This window comes from Vipera berus (genome assembly GCF_964194415.1).
Source record: "Vipera berus genome assembly, chromosome: 2".
NCBI classification, from domain to species: domain Eukaryota; kingdom Metazoa; phylum Chordata; class Lepidosauria; order Squamata; family Viperidae; genus Vipera; species Vipera berus.
The window spans coordinates 110,059,484-110,076,846 of NC_138203.1; the positions used below are offsets into that span (position 1 = coordinate 110,059,484).

The 17,363-nt window shown below is 36.8% G+C and overlaps 1 protein-coding gene across 4 annotated transcripts in view; it reads right to left on the minus strand.

Annotated features, from left to right (window-relative positions):
• The window catches only part of SUPT20H (SPT20 homolog, SAGA complex component), a 75,505-nt gene extending 59,055 nt beyond the window's left edge, over nucleotides 1–16,450 (minus strand). For all 4 annotated transcript variants that reach the window (XM_081315768.1, XM_081315767.1, XM_081315765.1 and 1 more), the window contains exons 1-7: nucleotides 16,352–16,450; nucleotides 14,135–14,246; nucleotides 13,287–13,322; nucleotides 12,282–12,340; nucleotides 12,138–12,204; nucleotides 11,017–11,146; nucleotides 2,225–2,328 (exon numbers count right to left, since the gene is read on the minus strand). In XM_081315768.1, coding sequence (XP_081171894.1) covers nucleotides 2,225–2,328; nucleotides 11,017–11,146; nucleotides 12,138–12,204; nucleotides 12,282–12,340; nucleotides 13,287–13,322; nucleotides 14,135–14,140 — 402 coding nt within the window. In that variant the 5' untranslated portion in view covers nucleotides 14,141–14,246; nucleotides 16,352–16,450. The remainder of the gene's footprint in view (nucleotides 1–2,224; nucleotides 2,329–11,016; nucleotides 11,147–12,137; nucleotides 12,205–12,281; nucleotides 12,341–13,286; nucleotides 13,323–14,134; nucleotides 14,247–16,351) is intronic.
• Nucleotides 16,451–17,363: the final 913 nt, after the last annotated feature.

Consider the following 17,363-nt stretch of genomic DNA (forward strand, 5'->3'; position numbering starts at 1 on the left):
GTTTGACAAAAACAGAGTAAAGATTGTGGAATGGAATGTAAAGGTCGGAGGGATGGTAATCTAGGCAACCGAGGCATCTTTCAGAGCCTGCAAGAATGCCAAGATCACTAACACAGGTGCTCAATGGAGAAGTGGACTTTTCCCATAACAAGAAGAAGCATTACTATTGAACAATGTGAACACCTGGTGGGTGGGGGCAAGGGAATCTATTGTTTAATTAAGTAAGCTTTCACACTGGAAAACCAGAGCTGTTTTTGCTTCTTCTGTGCCAAAGTAAATTTTCAGTAAAGTATTATACTCTTGGTAAAATCATTCCTAGGAGTTTCTTTTTCTGGAAATGTCAACTAGACAGTTGACACCTACAGCCAAATTTATTGCTGTATCAACTTTTGTATCAGCTTTAAGAAGAGGTATGTTTCTTGTTTCTACCTGGCTTAGGTAGAAATTTCTCTCAGAGTAATTGAACAGTATTGACAGTATTGACCATGAAAAAATTGTAATCAGGACACAATGACAACATTTCAGGCCAAAATGTCTTTCAGTATCTTTATGGCCACTTCCTAGCAATATCCAGAAGTTTTTCCTTCTTATATGTAATATTATTTCCCATTTGGATATATGTCACACTGTATTGGCCTATTATGTTAAAAATATATAAATATAATATATAAATAAATAATGAAACAATGAAGTATGTGTTAGCTGCATATGAATAACTCTAAGATGTGTACCCTCTTCATCAACCAAAAGTCACTTAAGATGAGTGATATACTTCATACTTTCTAATCATATCTAAGAAAAATGAGACCAAGAAGAATTAGCCAGAACTGCAAATATCACAGTACCATGGGAAAATTCTTGATTACAGCTACTTCCTTTATCATAAGGCATCAAAACATATTTTTCTTCTTTTAGATCTTCATTGCAATGTGTGAGAGGCTAGAGCCTAGACAGTCAGTTGTCTGAGATGGTATAGGTTCTCCTGCTTGAGCAGGGGGCTGGACTAGAAGACCTCCAAGGTCCCTTCCAATTCTATTCTATTCTATTCTATTCTATTCTATTCTATTCTATTCTATTCTATTCTATTCTATTCTATTCTATTCTATTCTATTCTATTCCGTACCGTACCATTCCATTCCATTCATAAGCGATTTTGAAGTTTGATTATATTTAAGCAGAACCAAAATGATTATTACATCTTACGATCAATTGTTAAATGTGTCTTCTATCAATACATCAGCAAGAATAAAGATGGTACCAAGTGATATAAAAGTGATATATTTGCTTTTATTGTTTTTTTAGACAATCTCAAAGTTCTAAATCATATACTAAGGATCAGTTATAGTAAAATTATGACATGAACTTTGAAACATATGACAAACAATATTTCAAAACAAATTCCTTTCTAATATTTAATTTGGAAATGCCTTAGAAAAAGGAGCTAAGTAGGGGGAACATAAGGAACTAAGTCTTAGTACACTGATAATCTATTTTTGTTTTGCTTTGTTTTGTCATTGAACTTATATAACTATAACCATACTCACTGAGGCATTACACAAAGCATTGTTCAAATCATGGTTTCTCACTGAATCAGAAATCATAGCTTATCAAGTTAAACATTATATTAATCATGTTTGCCTTAGCTGTGTTTTGATGTGAACTCTAAAATAAGTCTGTGAAAATAAGTAGATTAATGTAATGTTGCTAGTAATATTACCAGCAATTTAAATAATAAAGGCTAAAGCCACTATAGAAATCTAAGTAACATTTTTTGCTATATGGAGCCTAAGATGGTGAATTACAGCCTTAATTTTACAAAGATACAAACACATTCATTTGTGCCTATATGTACACACAAACATTCATACTCTTACATACTGTATATAGATATATGTACACAATTATGTACTCAGGGACATTTCTCTTTTTACTGCCTCTCCAGACTAGGATTTCTATCTTGCTACAACTAACAGTAATCTTCTCCTGTTTAACTGCTTGTTAATTGGCTTGCAACATGGAACAATTGGTGGGGTTGCAAGTTATCTAAATTTACTCTGTTCAGTTTTGTCTATTAACAGCTATCACTCTTATTATACAAACTGCCTATATAGTGGTATCTGTGTATATCCCAACTGACTCTATCATACATGCATAAGTAGTGTTGCTACTATATCCCATCAAAAATACATTAACAATTCCACAATCATGCAAATTCTTTTCAAACCTGAGACTTTTCAAGGAGGTCAACTAGAATAGGGGGCAGCTCCTCAGCATCCAAATATTCAAGTAATTCTCCCTCTTCATAAGGAAGCCGAATGGTTTCTGAATCTGCATTTAAAACAGAATAAAGCTCAGCAAGAATGTCAACGCTGCAAACATTGGATGTTTTTGCTCTGACAATATAAGAGGCAGCCTTTTTCTTTAAACTGTTTTGCTCTGAATAAAATGAAGGTGGGGGGACGAGAATGCTAATCCAGTTGTTTAAATAAAATAAGGAATGACGTGCTAGATAACAGAAGTGAAGCTTGCATTTTAAACTAATTGGAGAATGTGATTTATGACGTCCAAATTAAGGGAGGGAATTGTGTTTGATAGGATGTGTTTGATACAATGTGTTCAGGGGAGGACAATTCAGATTTTGGCAACCATTCATGAGTGCCGATGCTTCATTCTCATTATTATACTTTTTAGGATAAACAATGCCTGAATGTTCTTCGAACTGTCTCTTTAGTCGGAACCATGACATCATGCCAAAATCACCTTTCTTTTCAAACAACCTGGGGGTCCTGAGCCCCAGCCACTGTCTCTAGCCTTGAGAGAAGCTGGCAAAGATTCAGGGAAAAATCTTCATCATGGGAAAAGAGAAACTGCTTGAAAACAGTGACCTGGCAGCTACTGACACTTCAGAGGAGGAAGCAACAGACAACATGCTGTGGGAAGATGAGTTTGTGCAGGTCTCCCAGTTGTGAGGAGAACCCAAACAGTTAGGAGAGCTTATCTGGTTGTCAAGCTGGAACCACTCCAGCGGAGACTCGACGCCTCGAGACTGCCCTGCCAAAGACTTCAAAAGCAGACCGGTGGAGAGCTACCCAATCGTCTGCCACTGAATGTTCGGGTGAGTCACTGGAAAGATTTGAAAAGCTACAGATAAAAAGCAGAAATCAACTCCTACTGAGAGGAGCCTACAGCGCCTCCATTGCAGATCAGACAGCCTTCCAGACCCTGTCTTCCCCTGCCAGGGTCTCCAACCCTACAGAGAGAACCCTAGTCTGAGGCCTTTGCAGCAATGAGGAGTTTGGCAGCCCCCACAGGTAGACAGTCAGCAACCTCTGAGTTTGCCACAGCTAACACAGGCCTTGCAACCTCACACTGATTCAACAGATGTGGCAGGACAATTTAGGTCACCAACTGAACAAGCACACATGGCTGCCTCACCGCCACCAGGTGAACCAACCATCCCCAATGAGTACTGGGACCTGGAGGGGGTATTTAGTGAGAAAGAATGCAACACCGTGGCCCCTCACAGACCCAATGATTGTTCTATCGAACTGTTGCCAGGAGCCAAACTCCCATGACTGAGAATGTAAGCCATGTCCCTCCTTGAAATGGAGGAGATGCAATGATACCTGGATAAAACCTAGGGAGGGGGTTCATTCAACGAGCCAAGTCCACTATGGGAGCCCGTGTTGTTCAAGAAAAAAAAGATGGGTCTCTTCATCTCTGCATGGACTATAAAGGGCTTAACGCAGTGAGTGTGGAGAACAAATACCCCCTCCCCCTCCTGAAAGACTTGTTAACCCACCTAGCTAAGGGGAGTATTTTCACAAAATTGGACCTGAGAGAGGCATACTAACGGGTAAGAATAAAAGAGGGAGACGAGTGGAAAACTGCCTTTAATTGTCTCTTGGGAAGCTACCAATTCAAAGTCATGCCATTTAGACTGCAGGAGGCCCCATCCGTATTCATGCAGCTGATTAATGAGGTCCTACATGATCACTTATACAAAGGTGTTCTGGTGTATCTTGATGACATCTTGATATTCAGCACAAATATGACTGATCATATAAAGTTAGTGAGAGAACAGTTAAAGAAACTATTGAAGGCCAAGCTTTATGTCAAATTGTCAAAATGTGAATTTCACCAAACACGATTACATTATCTTGGCTATAGAATTTCCAATGAGGACATTGAAATGGACCCAGCCAAAGTGAAAAGACTCACAAACAGCTTCAGAGTTTTTTAGGTTTTGCTAACTTTTATCGTCAATTCATCTCCTCCTTTGCCAAGATTGCCCTACCCATTACAGAACTACTCAAAACAGGGAAAGGGGGAAGGAAGCCACAACCGGGCAAACCATCAGACGAGGAGCTGTCAAACAGCTTTTGAGAATTTAAAAAGACTATTTGCTGCTGAACCAGTCCTAAAGCATCCATGCCCGGGGAGCCCTTCGTAATTCAAGCTGACGCCAGCGATGTTGCAGTTGGAGCTATATTACTGCAACAGAACAAAAATGGAGTCCTACAACCCTGCGGCTAAATCTCCAAAAAATTCACTGAAAGCAAGAGGAGATGGGCAATCTGGGAGGAGGCCTTCGCCATTAGGAGGAGCCTGTTAAACTGGCGACACTATTTAGAGGGGAGCAAGGTGCTATTTGAAGTATGGACAGATCACAAAATCCTAGAGGCACAGAAGACACCCCCCACAAACTGTCCCCAAAACAAATATGGTGGGCACAGTACTCTAATCGTTTCAACTTCATTCTAAAGTACATACTGGGAGAAAAAAAGTTCTTAGCTGATGTACTGTCCCGATTGCCCCAGTACAAAAGTGAACACAAAGAGGTCAACGAGGCAATTATCCCCAGTTCACAAACTACGGTACAACTCACACTTTGCAGAACCCCTAATTCTGATGACCCGGGAGCGAAAAAGATAAAATGAGAGCTCCTCACCGATCAATGGTTAAAAGATAATCAAACCTCCCTAAGATGCAGGGATGGTTTGGCATACAAGGGGGGGAAACTGTATCTACCTGAAGCCCTCCGTCTCAATGCTCTCAAACACAGCGATGATGTAAAACAGGCTGGACACTTCGGATATTTACACCTCATCCGCTGGCAATTTTGGTGGCCAGGGCTAAAATGAGATGTGGAAAACTATGTGAAGAGTTGTACCGTATGTGTCCCCATGAAAAGAACTCCAGGGAAACCCCCTGGGTTACTGCAGTCAGTGGCAGACGCTTCTCAACCATGGGAAGAAATAGCTATGGACTTTATTGTAGACCTACCCAAAAGTAGAGGAAATACTGTCATCTAGACTGTTTTCGAAGCAGGCTCATTTTATTGCCTGCAAAGGACTCCCATCTGCCCAATGACTGACTAAATTATTCCTGAAACATATCTACTGACTGCATGGCACTCCTAAGCGAATAATTTCGGATAGAGGAGTGCAGTTCACAGCGAAACTTTGGACGAGTTTCCTTAAATTAATTGGATCATCTCAAGGCTTATCATCTGCTTTTCATCCAGCTACCAATGGGGCTGCAGAATCCGCTAACAAAATGGTGGAGCAATATCTCAGATGCTATGTTTCCTACAAACAGACAAACTAGACTGACCCCCTCCCTTTCGCCGAGGTGGCTTACAATAATTCTGTTCACAGCAGCACCGGCTACATGCCTTTCAGAGTAGCCACAGGAAAAGAGTTCAGCCCAATACCTGAATACCCTCAGGTGCCCTCCGCTTCCCAGACACTTAATCAATGGGTGACGGGGTGGGAAGAAGTTTGGAGAAACACGAAAACAGCGTTAAAAAAGACTTCCGAAACCTATAAAAAACAGGCTGATAAAAAGAGGGCTCCCTAAAGAACATTCCAAGTTGGGGAAAAGGTTTATCTGTCAACTAAATATTTACGTCTCAAATTACTCAGCAAGAAATTAGGACTAAAATTCTTAGGGCCTTTCCCCATCGTAAGGATCATCAACCCTGTCACATTAGAACTAAAACTCCCTAGGCTTTTAGGGAAAGTTCACCTTGTCTTCCATTGCAGCCAGCTGAAACCATTTCGGGACTCCACCTTGAGAGCTCCCAAGAAGGCACCCAGGCCCCTTGTAGTAGCGGGTCAGACACACTATGAAGTGAAAGGCATTCTTGACTCTAGAATTTTTAAAGGGAAATTGCAGTACCTAGTACAATGGAAGGGGTACTCGCTGTCTGAAGCTACTTGGGTGAAATCTAGCGATGTGAAGGCTGACCGACTCATCAAAAAGTTTCATGAAAGAAACCCCAACAAACCAAGAGATAATCCCTGGCATGTGCTTTTGTTTATATTACAGGATCTATCCTTTTTGTAAAGAGGGCCGGATGTCAATGCTGCAAACATTGGATGTTTTTGCTCTGACAATATAAAGGGCAGCCTTTTTCTTTAAACTATTTTGTTCTGAATAAAATGAAGCTGGGGGGAGGAGAATGCTACCCCAGTTGTTTAAATAAGATAAGGAATGGCGCAGCAACAATCAGCTGTTTCGCGGTTTGGGAACCCCCCCTCAGGAGAAGAGGGGAGGGTGAGCATTCAGGTAGAGGTAGAGCTTCCCTAGACCCCCAGAATGATCAATCTGGGGGTCGAAGTGTGAGAGCTCCCTCGGAGCCTGAATTTAACTCCAGACTCAGGGACTCCTCTGTTTTAAGGCTTTAGAACAGAGCAGGACGCTGCAACCATCCCTGCATTCAATACTGAACTTTGGATTACTCGGACACAGGCAGAGCTGAGCAGGAGAATTTTGAAATAGCAAGTACATGATCTTTAACTCTGGGGTGCTACTTATTTTTCTTCTCCAAAGCTTAATTTAAAAGACAGGGAGGAAGATGGCGCCGAAATGATTTTTTAGAGAAAAAAGACCAAGGAGGAAGACAGAAAGTGGTCTTTTAAAGTTGTAAAAGACTCTTTTAAAAACATTTGAAGCTGATATAAGAGAGATTTAAAAGATTTGGAGACTTAAAAGGGAAGTAACAAAGTTGCAAACTGGGTTTCTAAGCTTAATCATGACTTTCATATAAGGATTGGGTGGAAAAGTGAAAGTGAGAAACGAAAGTTAATGGGTGTTAAAATGGCTTCCAAACCACCCAGAGCTCCTGTTTCTAGAAGCGCGGGGGCATCACCAGTTCAACAACAATCTGCATTCCAGACCCTGATGCCATCCCCCGCAGTACCTCCACCAACATTAACATTAAAAGATTTACAACAGGCTTTAAAACTTCAATCTGAGCAAATGGCAGAGCTCATTAATGAGAAAAATAAGGAAATAAGTGAGGATATTTTACTGGCATTTCAGGGGTTGGCAGTTTGTATTGAGCATTTGGATGAACGCGTGGAAGAAGTTAACCAAAGTAATTTGATACTGGAAGCTAAAATGTGCGAAGCTGAGAATAAAATGGATAAGATTAATGATGAGGTGGTAATGATACAATATAGAGACATGGAGTTTGCCTTGAGGATAAGAGGTCTGAAAGAAAACCCACAAGAAAATCTGGAAGAGATACTTGCAAAGGCTGTGGCACCTATATTGGGTTGGCGAGCTGAAGATTTTATAAAGGAAATAGATAAAATATTTCGTGTCAACTCCTGGATTGCTAGACAAAGGAAACTACCAAGAGATGTGGTTGTTTATTTTACAAAGAGAACGATCAGAAATGCGATTACTCAAGTTTTTTTATCATAACAGATTTAAAGTGGCTGATCAAGAGGTCTTAATTTTGAAAGAAATTCCACCAAGTATTTTAAGAAAAAGGAAAGAGTTTGTTTTCTTGGCAGATGAATTAAAAAAATGACAGCTACAGTTCAGATGGGAGATACCAACTGGGATAGTGGTGAATTATGCAGGTACAAGATATCATCTTAATACAGTTCTGAAGGCACGAGATTTTTATTGTAATGTACTGAAAGCAGGTTCATCACCACCCCCAGAATTCAAAAGAGGAGAGGAAGAAGGAGCGCAAAAGGCACAAATGGAAGGCATACAGCAAGGTGAAGAAATCACCTCACTGACTGTAAAAGAAGTACAGCAAACTTTGGAAATTGCACAGTCCCTGGCACCACCAGAAGAACCAAGGGGTCAAAGAATGACACGGACTGCAACCAGACGAAAGGAACAACAACAACAACAAGAACAACAGAAGCAGTATCTTAAAATCACAGCTCAAGATTCTACTAATAATGAAGCAGTGGGAGGAGCAAGACCAAAGAGACAGATACATATGGATTTGCAAGATACGCTCCGAAAGCTTCGTCACAAAAGATGGTGACAAAATTTCTAACATGGAATGTTAATGGTCTAAACTCTCCGCAAAAGAGAAAGAATTTCAGTATTTAAAACAATTTAAAAATGATGTTACATGTTTGCAGGAAATGCATATTTGTGTATCAGATCAAAAATATTTGATAAATTCCAGATTGGGTATACAATTTGCTGCATCTGCTCCAGACAAGAAAAATGGAGTAGTTATTTATGTGAAGAAGGATCTAACAGCTAACCTAATTGAAGCAGATAAACAAGGAAGATATATTATAATTGAACTTTTAACAGAAGGGAAGAAAATACTTTTAATTGGAATATATGCACCTAATCAACAGCAAGGAGAATTTTACAAACTTTTACACAATAAAATAACTTAATGGGATTATAAATCGTGTATTTTAATGAGAGACTGGAATGGAGTGTTGGACACACAGAAAGATAAAAAGGACCTTTTAAAAGTACGTCAAATCATGCTAGATTACCTAAATCTTTTTTTGATATGAAAGACGATTTGGAACTGAGAGATGTCTGGAGAGAACAAAACGTGGAAGAAAGGGATTTTACTTTTTTTTCTGATAGACATCAATCTTTTTCTAGGATTGATTTTGTACTAATTACTAATGATTTTTTTCTAGGGTTAAGAACCCATCTAACAAGAGGGTGAAAGAAGCAATTAATTTGTTAAGAGGGCAGTTTAACATTTTGATGGCAGATCAAGTGGCAACTAATTTACGATATGTTAAACACAATACTTTTTACAATGCTCATAAGCCAGGTAGGTGGCTAGCTTATCTGTTAAGGAAAAAACAAAAATCACGTAATATAGACAAAATAGAATATAAGGGTAAAGAGGTGTTTCAACAAAATATTATTTAAAAAGTTTTTGTAGAATTTTATTCAAAATTATATGCTAGGGATACAATTCAAGGTCTAGATATAGATAGATATCTACAAGAAGTGAATACCCCTATACTTACACAAGAGCAAAGGGAAGGGATGAATCAATTGATAACTGCTGAAGAAATTATTTTAGCAGTTAAACAACTAAAAGTGGGTAGGGCACCTGGAACAGATGGTTTGACAGCTATTTATTATAAAAACCTACAACTAGAAATGGTGGAACCTTTAAAGGAGCTATTTAGAACAATTCAATCTGGAGGAGAAGTGCCTCCATCCTGGAAAACAGCTTTTATAACGTTGATTCCAAAGGAAGATCAAGATCTTACCCAATCCAAAAATTACAGACCAATATCACTTTTAAATATTGATTATAAGATATTTGCAAAAATTTTAGCAAATAGATTAATGCAGGTTATGTAACAAATGATTCATAGTGATCAAACAGGATTTATAAGTGGTAGACAAATGAAATATAATGTGAGACATATTGTAAATTTATTAGAATATTTGGAAAGAAATAATCAAGTCCCCGCAGCGCTGATTTTTCTGGACGCCGAAAAGGCGTTTGATCAATTGAATTGGCAATTCTTATTAAAAGTTTTAGAGAAGATGGAGTTTGGGGATAAGTTTTTACAATCAATCAGGGCAATATATCAGAAACAAACAGCTCAAATAATAATCAATGGTAGTTTAACAGATGCTTGCAAAATTGAAAAAGGTACAAGACAGGGATGTCTGTTGTCACCATTGCTGTTTGTTTTAACATTGGAAATATTATTGACTAAGATACGTGATTCAAATAAAATAAAGGGAATTAAAATAAAACATCAAGATTATAGATTAAGAGCATTTGCGGATGACTTGGTTATTACATTAAGTCAACCGACTCAATCGGTTATAGATTTAATGGAGATAATTTTGCAATATGGACAAGTTTCGGGATTTAAGATAAATAGGCCAAAAACTAAAATACTGTCTAAAAATATGACCATAGAACAAAAATAATTCCTAGAAAAATTAACGGGATTTGAAATAGTTAAAAAGATTAAATATTTGGGGGTATATATTACAGCTTCAAATGTGAAATTATACAAAAATAATTATGAGTTGTTATGGCTAAAAACACAAAAAGAGTTAGATAGTTGGAGAAAACTACAATTGTCTTTATTGGGAACAATTGCAGCAGTGAAAATGAATGTTTTACCAAAATTTTTATTTTTGTTTCAAATGATACCTATACTTAAAAAGATTCAAATTTGGAGGAATGGCAGAAAGGCGTTAATAAATTTATTTGGGCAGGGAAAAGACCGAGAGTAAAACTTAAGATAATGCAAGATATACGTGAAAGAGGTGGTCTTAAAATGCCCAATTTTTTTTTAATCCCATTTATATCCCGCCCTTCTCCGAAGACTCAGGGCGGCTTACAATCTAAAGCACAATGTGCTTAGCAATTTTAAGATAAGGAATGGCGTGCGGAAGTGAAGCTTGCATTTTAAGCTAATTGGAGAATGTGATTTATGACGTCCAAATTAAGGGAGGGAATTGTGTTTGATACGATGTGTTCAGGGAAGGAAAATTCAGATTTTGGCATCCATCCATGAGTGCCAATGCTTCATTCTTATTATTATAGACCTTTTTAGAATAAACAATGCCTGAATGTTCTTTGAACTGTCTCTTTAGTCAGAACCATGACAAAGCATCTATTACTCATAAAAGAAACTGGTATGCTTCGAATCAGGCTTCCACGTAATACTTCAAAATATTATTTTAAAAGTCTCTACTTAGATCAAAGAAAGATTTAAAAGTCAACAATGCTTGTTTTACCTGACCCATTTTTTCCTCTGAGCATCAAGGAATAGCCTTCATTTCCTGGATAAAGATTCACTACTAGGCATGACAACGTCTCTTGCATAACTAGCTTCTCCAACAAGTTCACATTTCGTCTCAGCTTCTGCTTTAAAATGGGGGCAACAATTCATGAGATATCAAAATTAGATTAGCATAATCTATGTATTTATGTTCCAAGTCAATGGCAAAACCCACACAAACACTGCCCCCAAATAAAAGCTATTTTATAAGTTATTTGTTAATTATTTTCTACCTTTCATGCCAATACAAGTAGTCTACTTGACTATTTATTTGATTAGGAAAACATGTTCTTGCTGACCAAGTTCACAAGACACAGTAAAGGCAGCTTTATTGTGAAAACAGCTGCTACCGTTTCTTCCAAAATAATGTTTTTTACAAAATAACCCAACTATGTTTATTTTCATGTAAATTTACATTTACAATATAGTTAACTATACTCTTCAAACTGAGGATACTTGCTATTTGCAGCAGGAACTAGTCAGGAAATGTAATCAAACAACCCATGACTAATTCCTGTGATTACTATAAATTGCTTTGAGAATTACATTGCTATCCAGCAGCCAAGGAAGCATCTTATCTCTGTGTTTCCCATATATGTTACTGTTGAGGGCTCCTGGGTAGCTTAGAGCAATCTGAAACAAGACTAAGGGGAAAAACTTTGTTTAAAGCTCCCTGCAGAGAAAAATTGATAATCACCAACTGAACATATCAACATCATGTCCAATCACTGACACTTTTGAAGAATTATAGGAAGTTCTGGTACTGTGTAAGAGGAGCCTGACAACAGTGTGATACATCCTCCTCATTTAGTTACGAATACTCCTATATTTTATACGCAGAACGTGGTTGCTCTTTCTCCAATTCCTGACACCTCCACAGTGGACATTAGGCAACATGTGTGAATATCTATTCCTTATTGAAGGGTAGAAATTCTTCATGAGACAAATCATACTGACATCTCACTGAATGTTTTAATGCTACTACAATCTATAAACAGAATAGTTATATGTAACTGTCCTTTCCTGGTCCACTATGAAAAATGTAAAATAGAAATTTGACAACGAGATTTCAGTTACCTTTATTTCAGGCTCCTTGTCACATTCTTCTAGATACAATTCATATAACTTTTGAAATACTGATTTTCTGGAATTAGAAAGAAAAGCTCTTGAGTAAACATTTCCATTTGTTAAAGTAAGAAAAGTACACTAAATATTTCTTACCTCCCTGTAGATAAATACTTTCGTTTTGGAGGCCGCTGCCGAGCACTTTCAATGATATACTGAAAAAAGTGTGTGAATATTAATAAATTAAAAACATATTATCAATGCACAAATGCACAGGTAATTTCAAGTATTTGAAACACAATTCACTTATTATTGACATGTCAAATAAGACTGAGAAGGAAAATGGAAACAGAATACAGGTAGTTCTTGACTTATGTCCACAATTGAGCCCAGAATGTCTGTTGTTAAGCGAGGCAGTTGTTATGTAAGTTGTGCCTCATTTTATGACTTTTGCCATTGTTAAGCAACTTTTGCAGTTATTAAGTGAATCATGCAGTTATTAAATGAATCAATCAGCATTAATTGACTTCTCCTATTGACTTTGCTTATTGGAAGCCAGCTGGGAAAGTTACAAATGGTGATCATGATTCCAGGATATGCAAGTCATAAATACATGCCAGTTGCCAAGCACCCAAATTTTGATCTTGTGATCATGATGCTGCTGCAATGGTCGTATGTGTGAAAACTGTTCATAAGTCACTTGTTTCCAATGTTGTTGTAACTTTGAACAGTCACTAAACAAATGGTTGTAAGTCAAGGACTATCTGTATATACTTAGCATTTTGCTTAATATTATCTTCATCTCAATTACATTCCACACACACTTCCCACAGACCTCACCAGAAAGCATTAAATGTTTCATTTTTTGAGTTTTACAATATATTATTTCTCCATCAAAAACTATCAGAAAAACCTAAAAAAATTCAAGCTATAGTAATCAGTAACAAAACTATCTCTTGTATCTTTCTAGAGAAGGATGGGCATTATCGAACCAGAATAAATGTTATTGTAAATGTTTATAATAAAGCAGTTTAAATGTTTAGGAATTGTACCTTTTTCATATACTTTTAAATGAAATTATCATGAAGAGAACAATGGCCTTTTCTATTACTAGTACTATAATCAGAAAAGCCTGTATAATTTAGATAATCTATAATTTACCTCAGCACGATCCAACGCAACTTCTAAAATCTGCTGCTGTAAAAATGAAAGCAGTATTCTTATCAGTATTATAAATAATTGAGCAAATGAAACATTGTAATTAATCAACAAAAACTTATATATTATTTAATATTCTAAGGCTAAAAAAATCCTTCATATAACAAGCTGGAAGAAAGTCCTACTAGAATTTAGCATGTTTTCAGGGTAAAAAGTTAGGGCTAAACTGAAAGCAAGCCATTACCACAATATTGGTTTAAATCTGAAAGTTTATCTACATTTGGTTGTTAAAACAATAAAAGAAGGAAAGTAGGATATATCAAAGTATCACTGCCAAGGGCAGATAACTTGAGGCCACCGGTCAAATGTCCAGTGGCATTGTTTCTATTATTTTTATGCAAGAGATACATAAAAACTGTAAAGCATACCATTTTTTAAAAAACAAAAACCAGAGGGAAAAAGAATCCTGATCCTGCCCATATATGTTACAAACACATTCACTTTACTTCATCATCCTTTGTTCAGCTCTGATATTAATCATGGTGAATGTAATGTAAGTTAAGGTAATGGATCTAGGCAGAAAAAATGCATAGGTACAGAATATGCAGTACCTGACTTAACAGTACTAAGTAAGAGACCTAGGTGTCTTAGTAGACCACCACTTGAGTATGAGCCAGCAATGTGCTACAGCTGTCAAAAACCTGAAATAACTGGAAAACTAAAAATATAGCTATTGATATTTGTGCATGGAAATAAACCAGGGTTATGGTCATTATTTTCTGAACCAGTTCTTGAAGTTACATACATGAAATTGGAAAGAATGAAAGTAACAAACACACACAAAATCTTACCATCATGTCTGAAGTTCATTGATAAAGAAAGTCAATGATTTTTTAAAAACCTTTTAAATTCTGAAATGAGCAGGGTCTGAATTGTTAAGGTCCACGTTTAATATTTCTACAACTGAAAGAAATAAGAAAATAAAAGTGTATTGTACAATATAACAAATAATAATTAAGATACAAAAGAAATAAGGATACTAGCACACTATTTTTCAATTATTTGGAACATATGCATTTTATAAAAATGAAATATAGATATAATAAATGGACTAGATCCAGTGGTGTTCTGCTAGAAGAATGCATTCCTAATATCCAATCACCGTTTACATGCTCACATCATCCTTTGCATGCATATATGAATCAAACAAGGGAACAGAGTAATAAAAATGTCTATTCATTTAACACTGGGAAAATAAATGAGGGGATAATCAAAGATTTTTATCATACTAAATTACAAAATATGCACAATTTTGATATATAAAATATCATAGCAACATATTCAGATTTAGACAAAATCCACAGAACTATGGGATTAGGGGTACATACTGAATACATCTAAAATCATTAAATACATTCATACAGTCTCTGTTCTTATGGACTTATTATAGTGCTTGAACAAGCTTGAAACTGTTCACTTTTTATTCTTCCTACAGCATTATCAATTTTTATAGGTTCTTATAGTGCACTTAACGGCTAACATTCAAGAACATGGAGGCTTTTAGAAACTTACTGACCAGCTAATTCAAGAGAGTTCCATCTTAAAAGAAACAGAACCTGAGCTAAGAATGCAAATTATGTATTGAACTCATTTCTCAACAGCTTCACTTGAATTCTGAAAATGCAAATAGATTGCAAATTTGGATGTACCTGAGAAGAAAGAAATTATGGTCCCCGCATTGTCCAGGAGCCCTAATTCGGTATTTGCCACAACTTATAACATCAAATATATTAGATAGCAGTTTATACTAAAATATTAGCTTTATTTTTGGTCTTGCTAATAAGTTACATCTTTTGCTAAAATTAAAACAGAAACTAGCATCTCTACAGAATGGCATACTTGAAAATTTTGACTGCATTTGATTCTCAAATAGTCTCCAATATCTGACTGATCAACTGATTTTAGGAAACAAAGTTGGAAAGAAAAATGGGTTTAATATAGTTAATATATTAACTTTTGATCTTATGTATTTTTGAGCATGTTGAGCACTTTCTTGACTTTTCCCATAATAAACCTTAGGCTGTGTTACTGTACACCTGCATCTATGTGTAAATCTCTTTAGATGCAGCATGATTGATTCCTATAGAAAAGCACACAGAACTATGTTATCTTTCTTGTCACCCTGACATGACTGTTGTATCTACCTTTTCTGATAGGTTTTGATGGGTTCTTTTCCCAATAGAATAGAATAGAATAGAATAGAATAGAATAGAATAGAATAGAATAGAATAGAATAGAATAGAATAGAATAGAATAGAATAGAATAGAATAGAATAGAATAGAATAGAATAGAATAGGAGCTGGAAGGGACCTTGGAGCTCTTCTAGTCCAGCCCCCTGCTTAAGCAGGAGAAGCTATATTGTCTCAGACAGGTGACTGTCTAGTCCAGGGGTAGGCAACCTCGGCTCTTTTATAACTCATGGACTTCAACTCCCAGAATTCCTGAGTCAGCTGACTCAGGAATTCTGGGAGTTGAAGTCCATGAGTCATAAAAGAGCCGAGGTTGCCTACCCCTGGTCTAGTCTCTTAAACATTTTCAGTGATGAAGCGTCCATGATTTCGGGGTGGGGGTGTAAGCTCTTCCACTGGTTGATTGTCCTCACTGTCAGGACGTTTCTCCATAATTCCAGGTAGCTTCTCTCTTTGATCAGTTTCCAACCATTGTTTCTCGTCCTTCCCTCTGATGCTGTTGTGAACAACCTGACCCCCTCTGCCTTGTGGCAGCCCCTCAGATACTGGAACACAGCTATCACGTCTCCCCTATTTCTTCTTTTCTTTAGACTAGCCGAACCCAAGTCCCATAGCCGTAGAATTTATAAATCAGCACAAAACAGCAATTGAAGTGTTAAACTAGGAAATCACGGTTAGAAATCTATATGCAGAAACAAAACAAAAAAATTACTGGATGGCCGTGTATTAAATCAAAAGGTGGTTACCGGACCATCTCTGTGCCTATATTTTTTTCGGAAATAAATTAATAAACATGAAATAGCAAAACGGTCGCCTACGTAGTATTATCGTCCTGGTTTACAGTCCCGCAGCCGTAAGTAGCTTCCCAATTCCGAATATTAAGCAGTTGTGATTTTTTTAAAAAAGCGAAAGCAAGCCTCAACCCCCCCACCCCACCCCCAACATGCACACAAAGAGACACCCCGTTCGCAACAGCAGACAAGATTAAAACCTACCGTCCCTCTTTTTTTTCACCCTCTTGCAACTTCCGCTATAAGCACTTCCGGAATCATTTAGATGGGAATTAACGTAGCCGGATGGAACGCCGCGGCGGTCGTCATAGGAACGGAGGAATGTTTTATTATACCTTGTGATTTTTATGGAGAGCAAATTAATTCGAGCTAAGTTGATCTGGCAGGCTCTAAAAATCGATGTTATCATTATAATTTCAATTATCATAGTTGGTAATACTAATAAATAACACAAAATAAATCACGTTATTATGATTGCTATCAGTCAACTGACACTAAGATAAGATTGTAAAATATTTGTTCAGAAGCAAAAGATACACAGATGAAAGGAGTTGGGTGCTATTCCTGTGTGATGTTGTTCTTTTATTGGGTAAAAGATGTGAACTTTTTACCAAATGACAAGAATATTCTAGGAAATAATGGAATGGAAGTTTTCTGAAACTTTATAGAAAATGAGGCCAGTGATACTGGCTATAGATGTCACTGGGCATTATCAAGTGATATGTGTGAATATATATCTAATAGTTTTACTCCAGGTTTTGTTTAACATGAAGGACTGAAGTGTCCTTCATGTTAAACATTAAAACACTTCCTGTAGGTATCAAATTCACACCACCTCATATCTGTCTTTCAAAAAAAGGAATCAAATAATTTCAGAAAAAGAAATAAATTACTGACCGAAACTCTTTCCTATTATACAATCAATTAACTGTCCCCTTAGTATTTATTGTATGAGGAAAAGTATGTTAATGGCAAGAAATCAGAAGTCTCTTTTTGACTAAGAAATTTTCTTAAAAGAAGCTTTTGTGAGTTGCAGCTC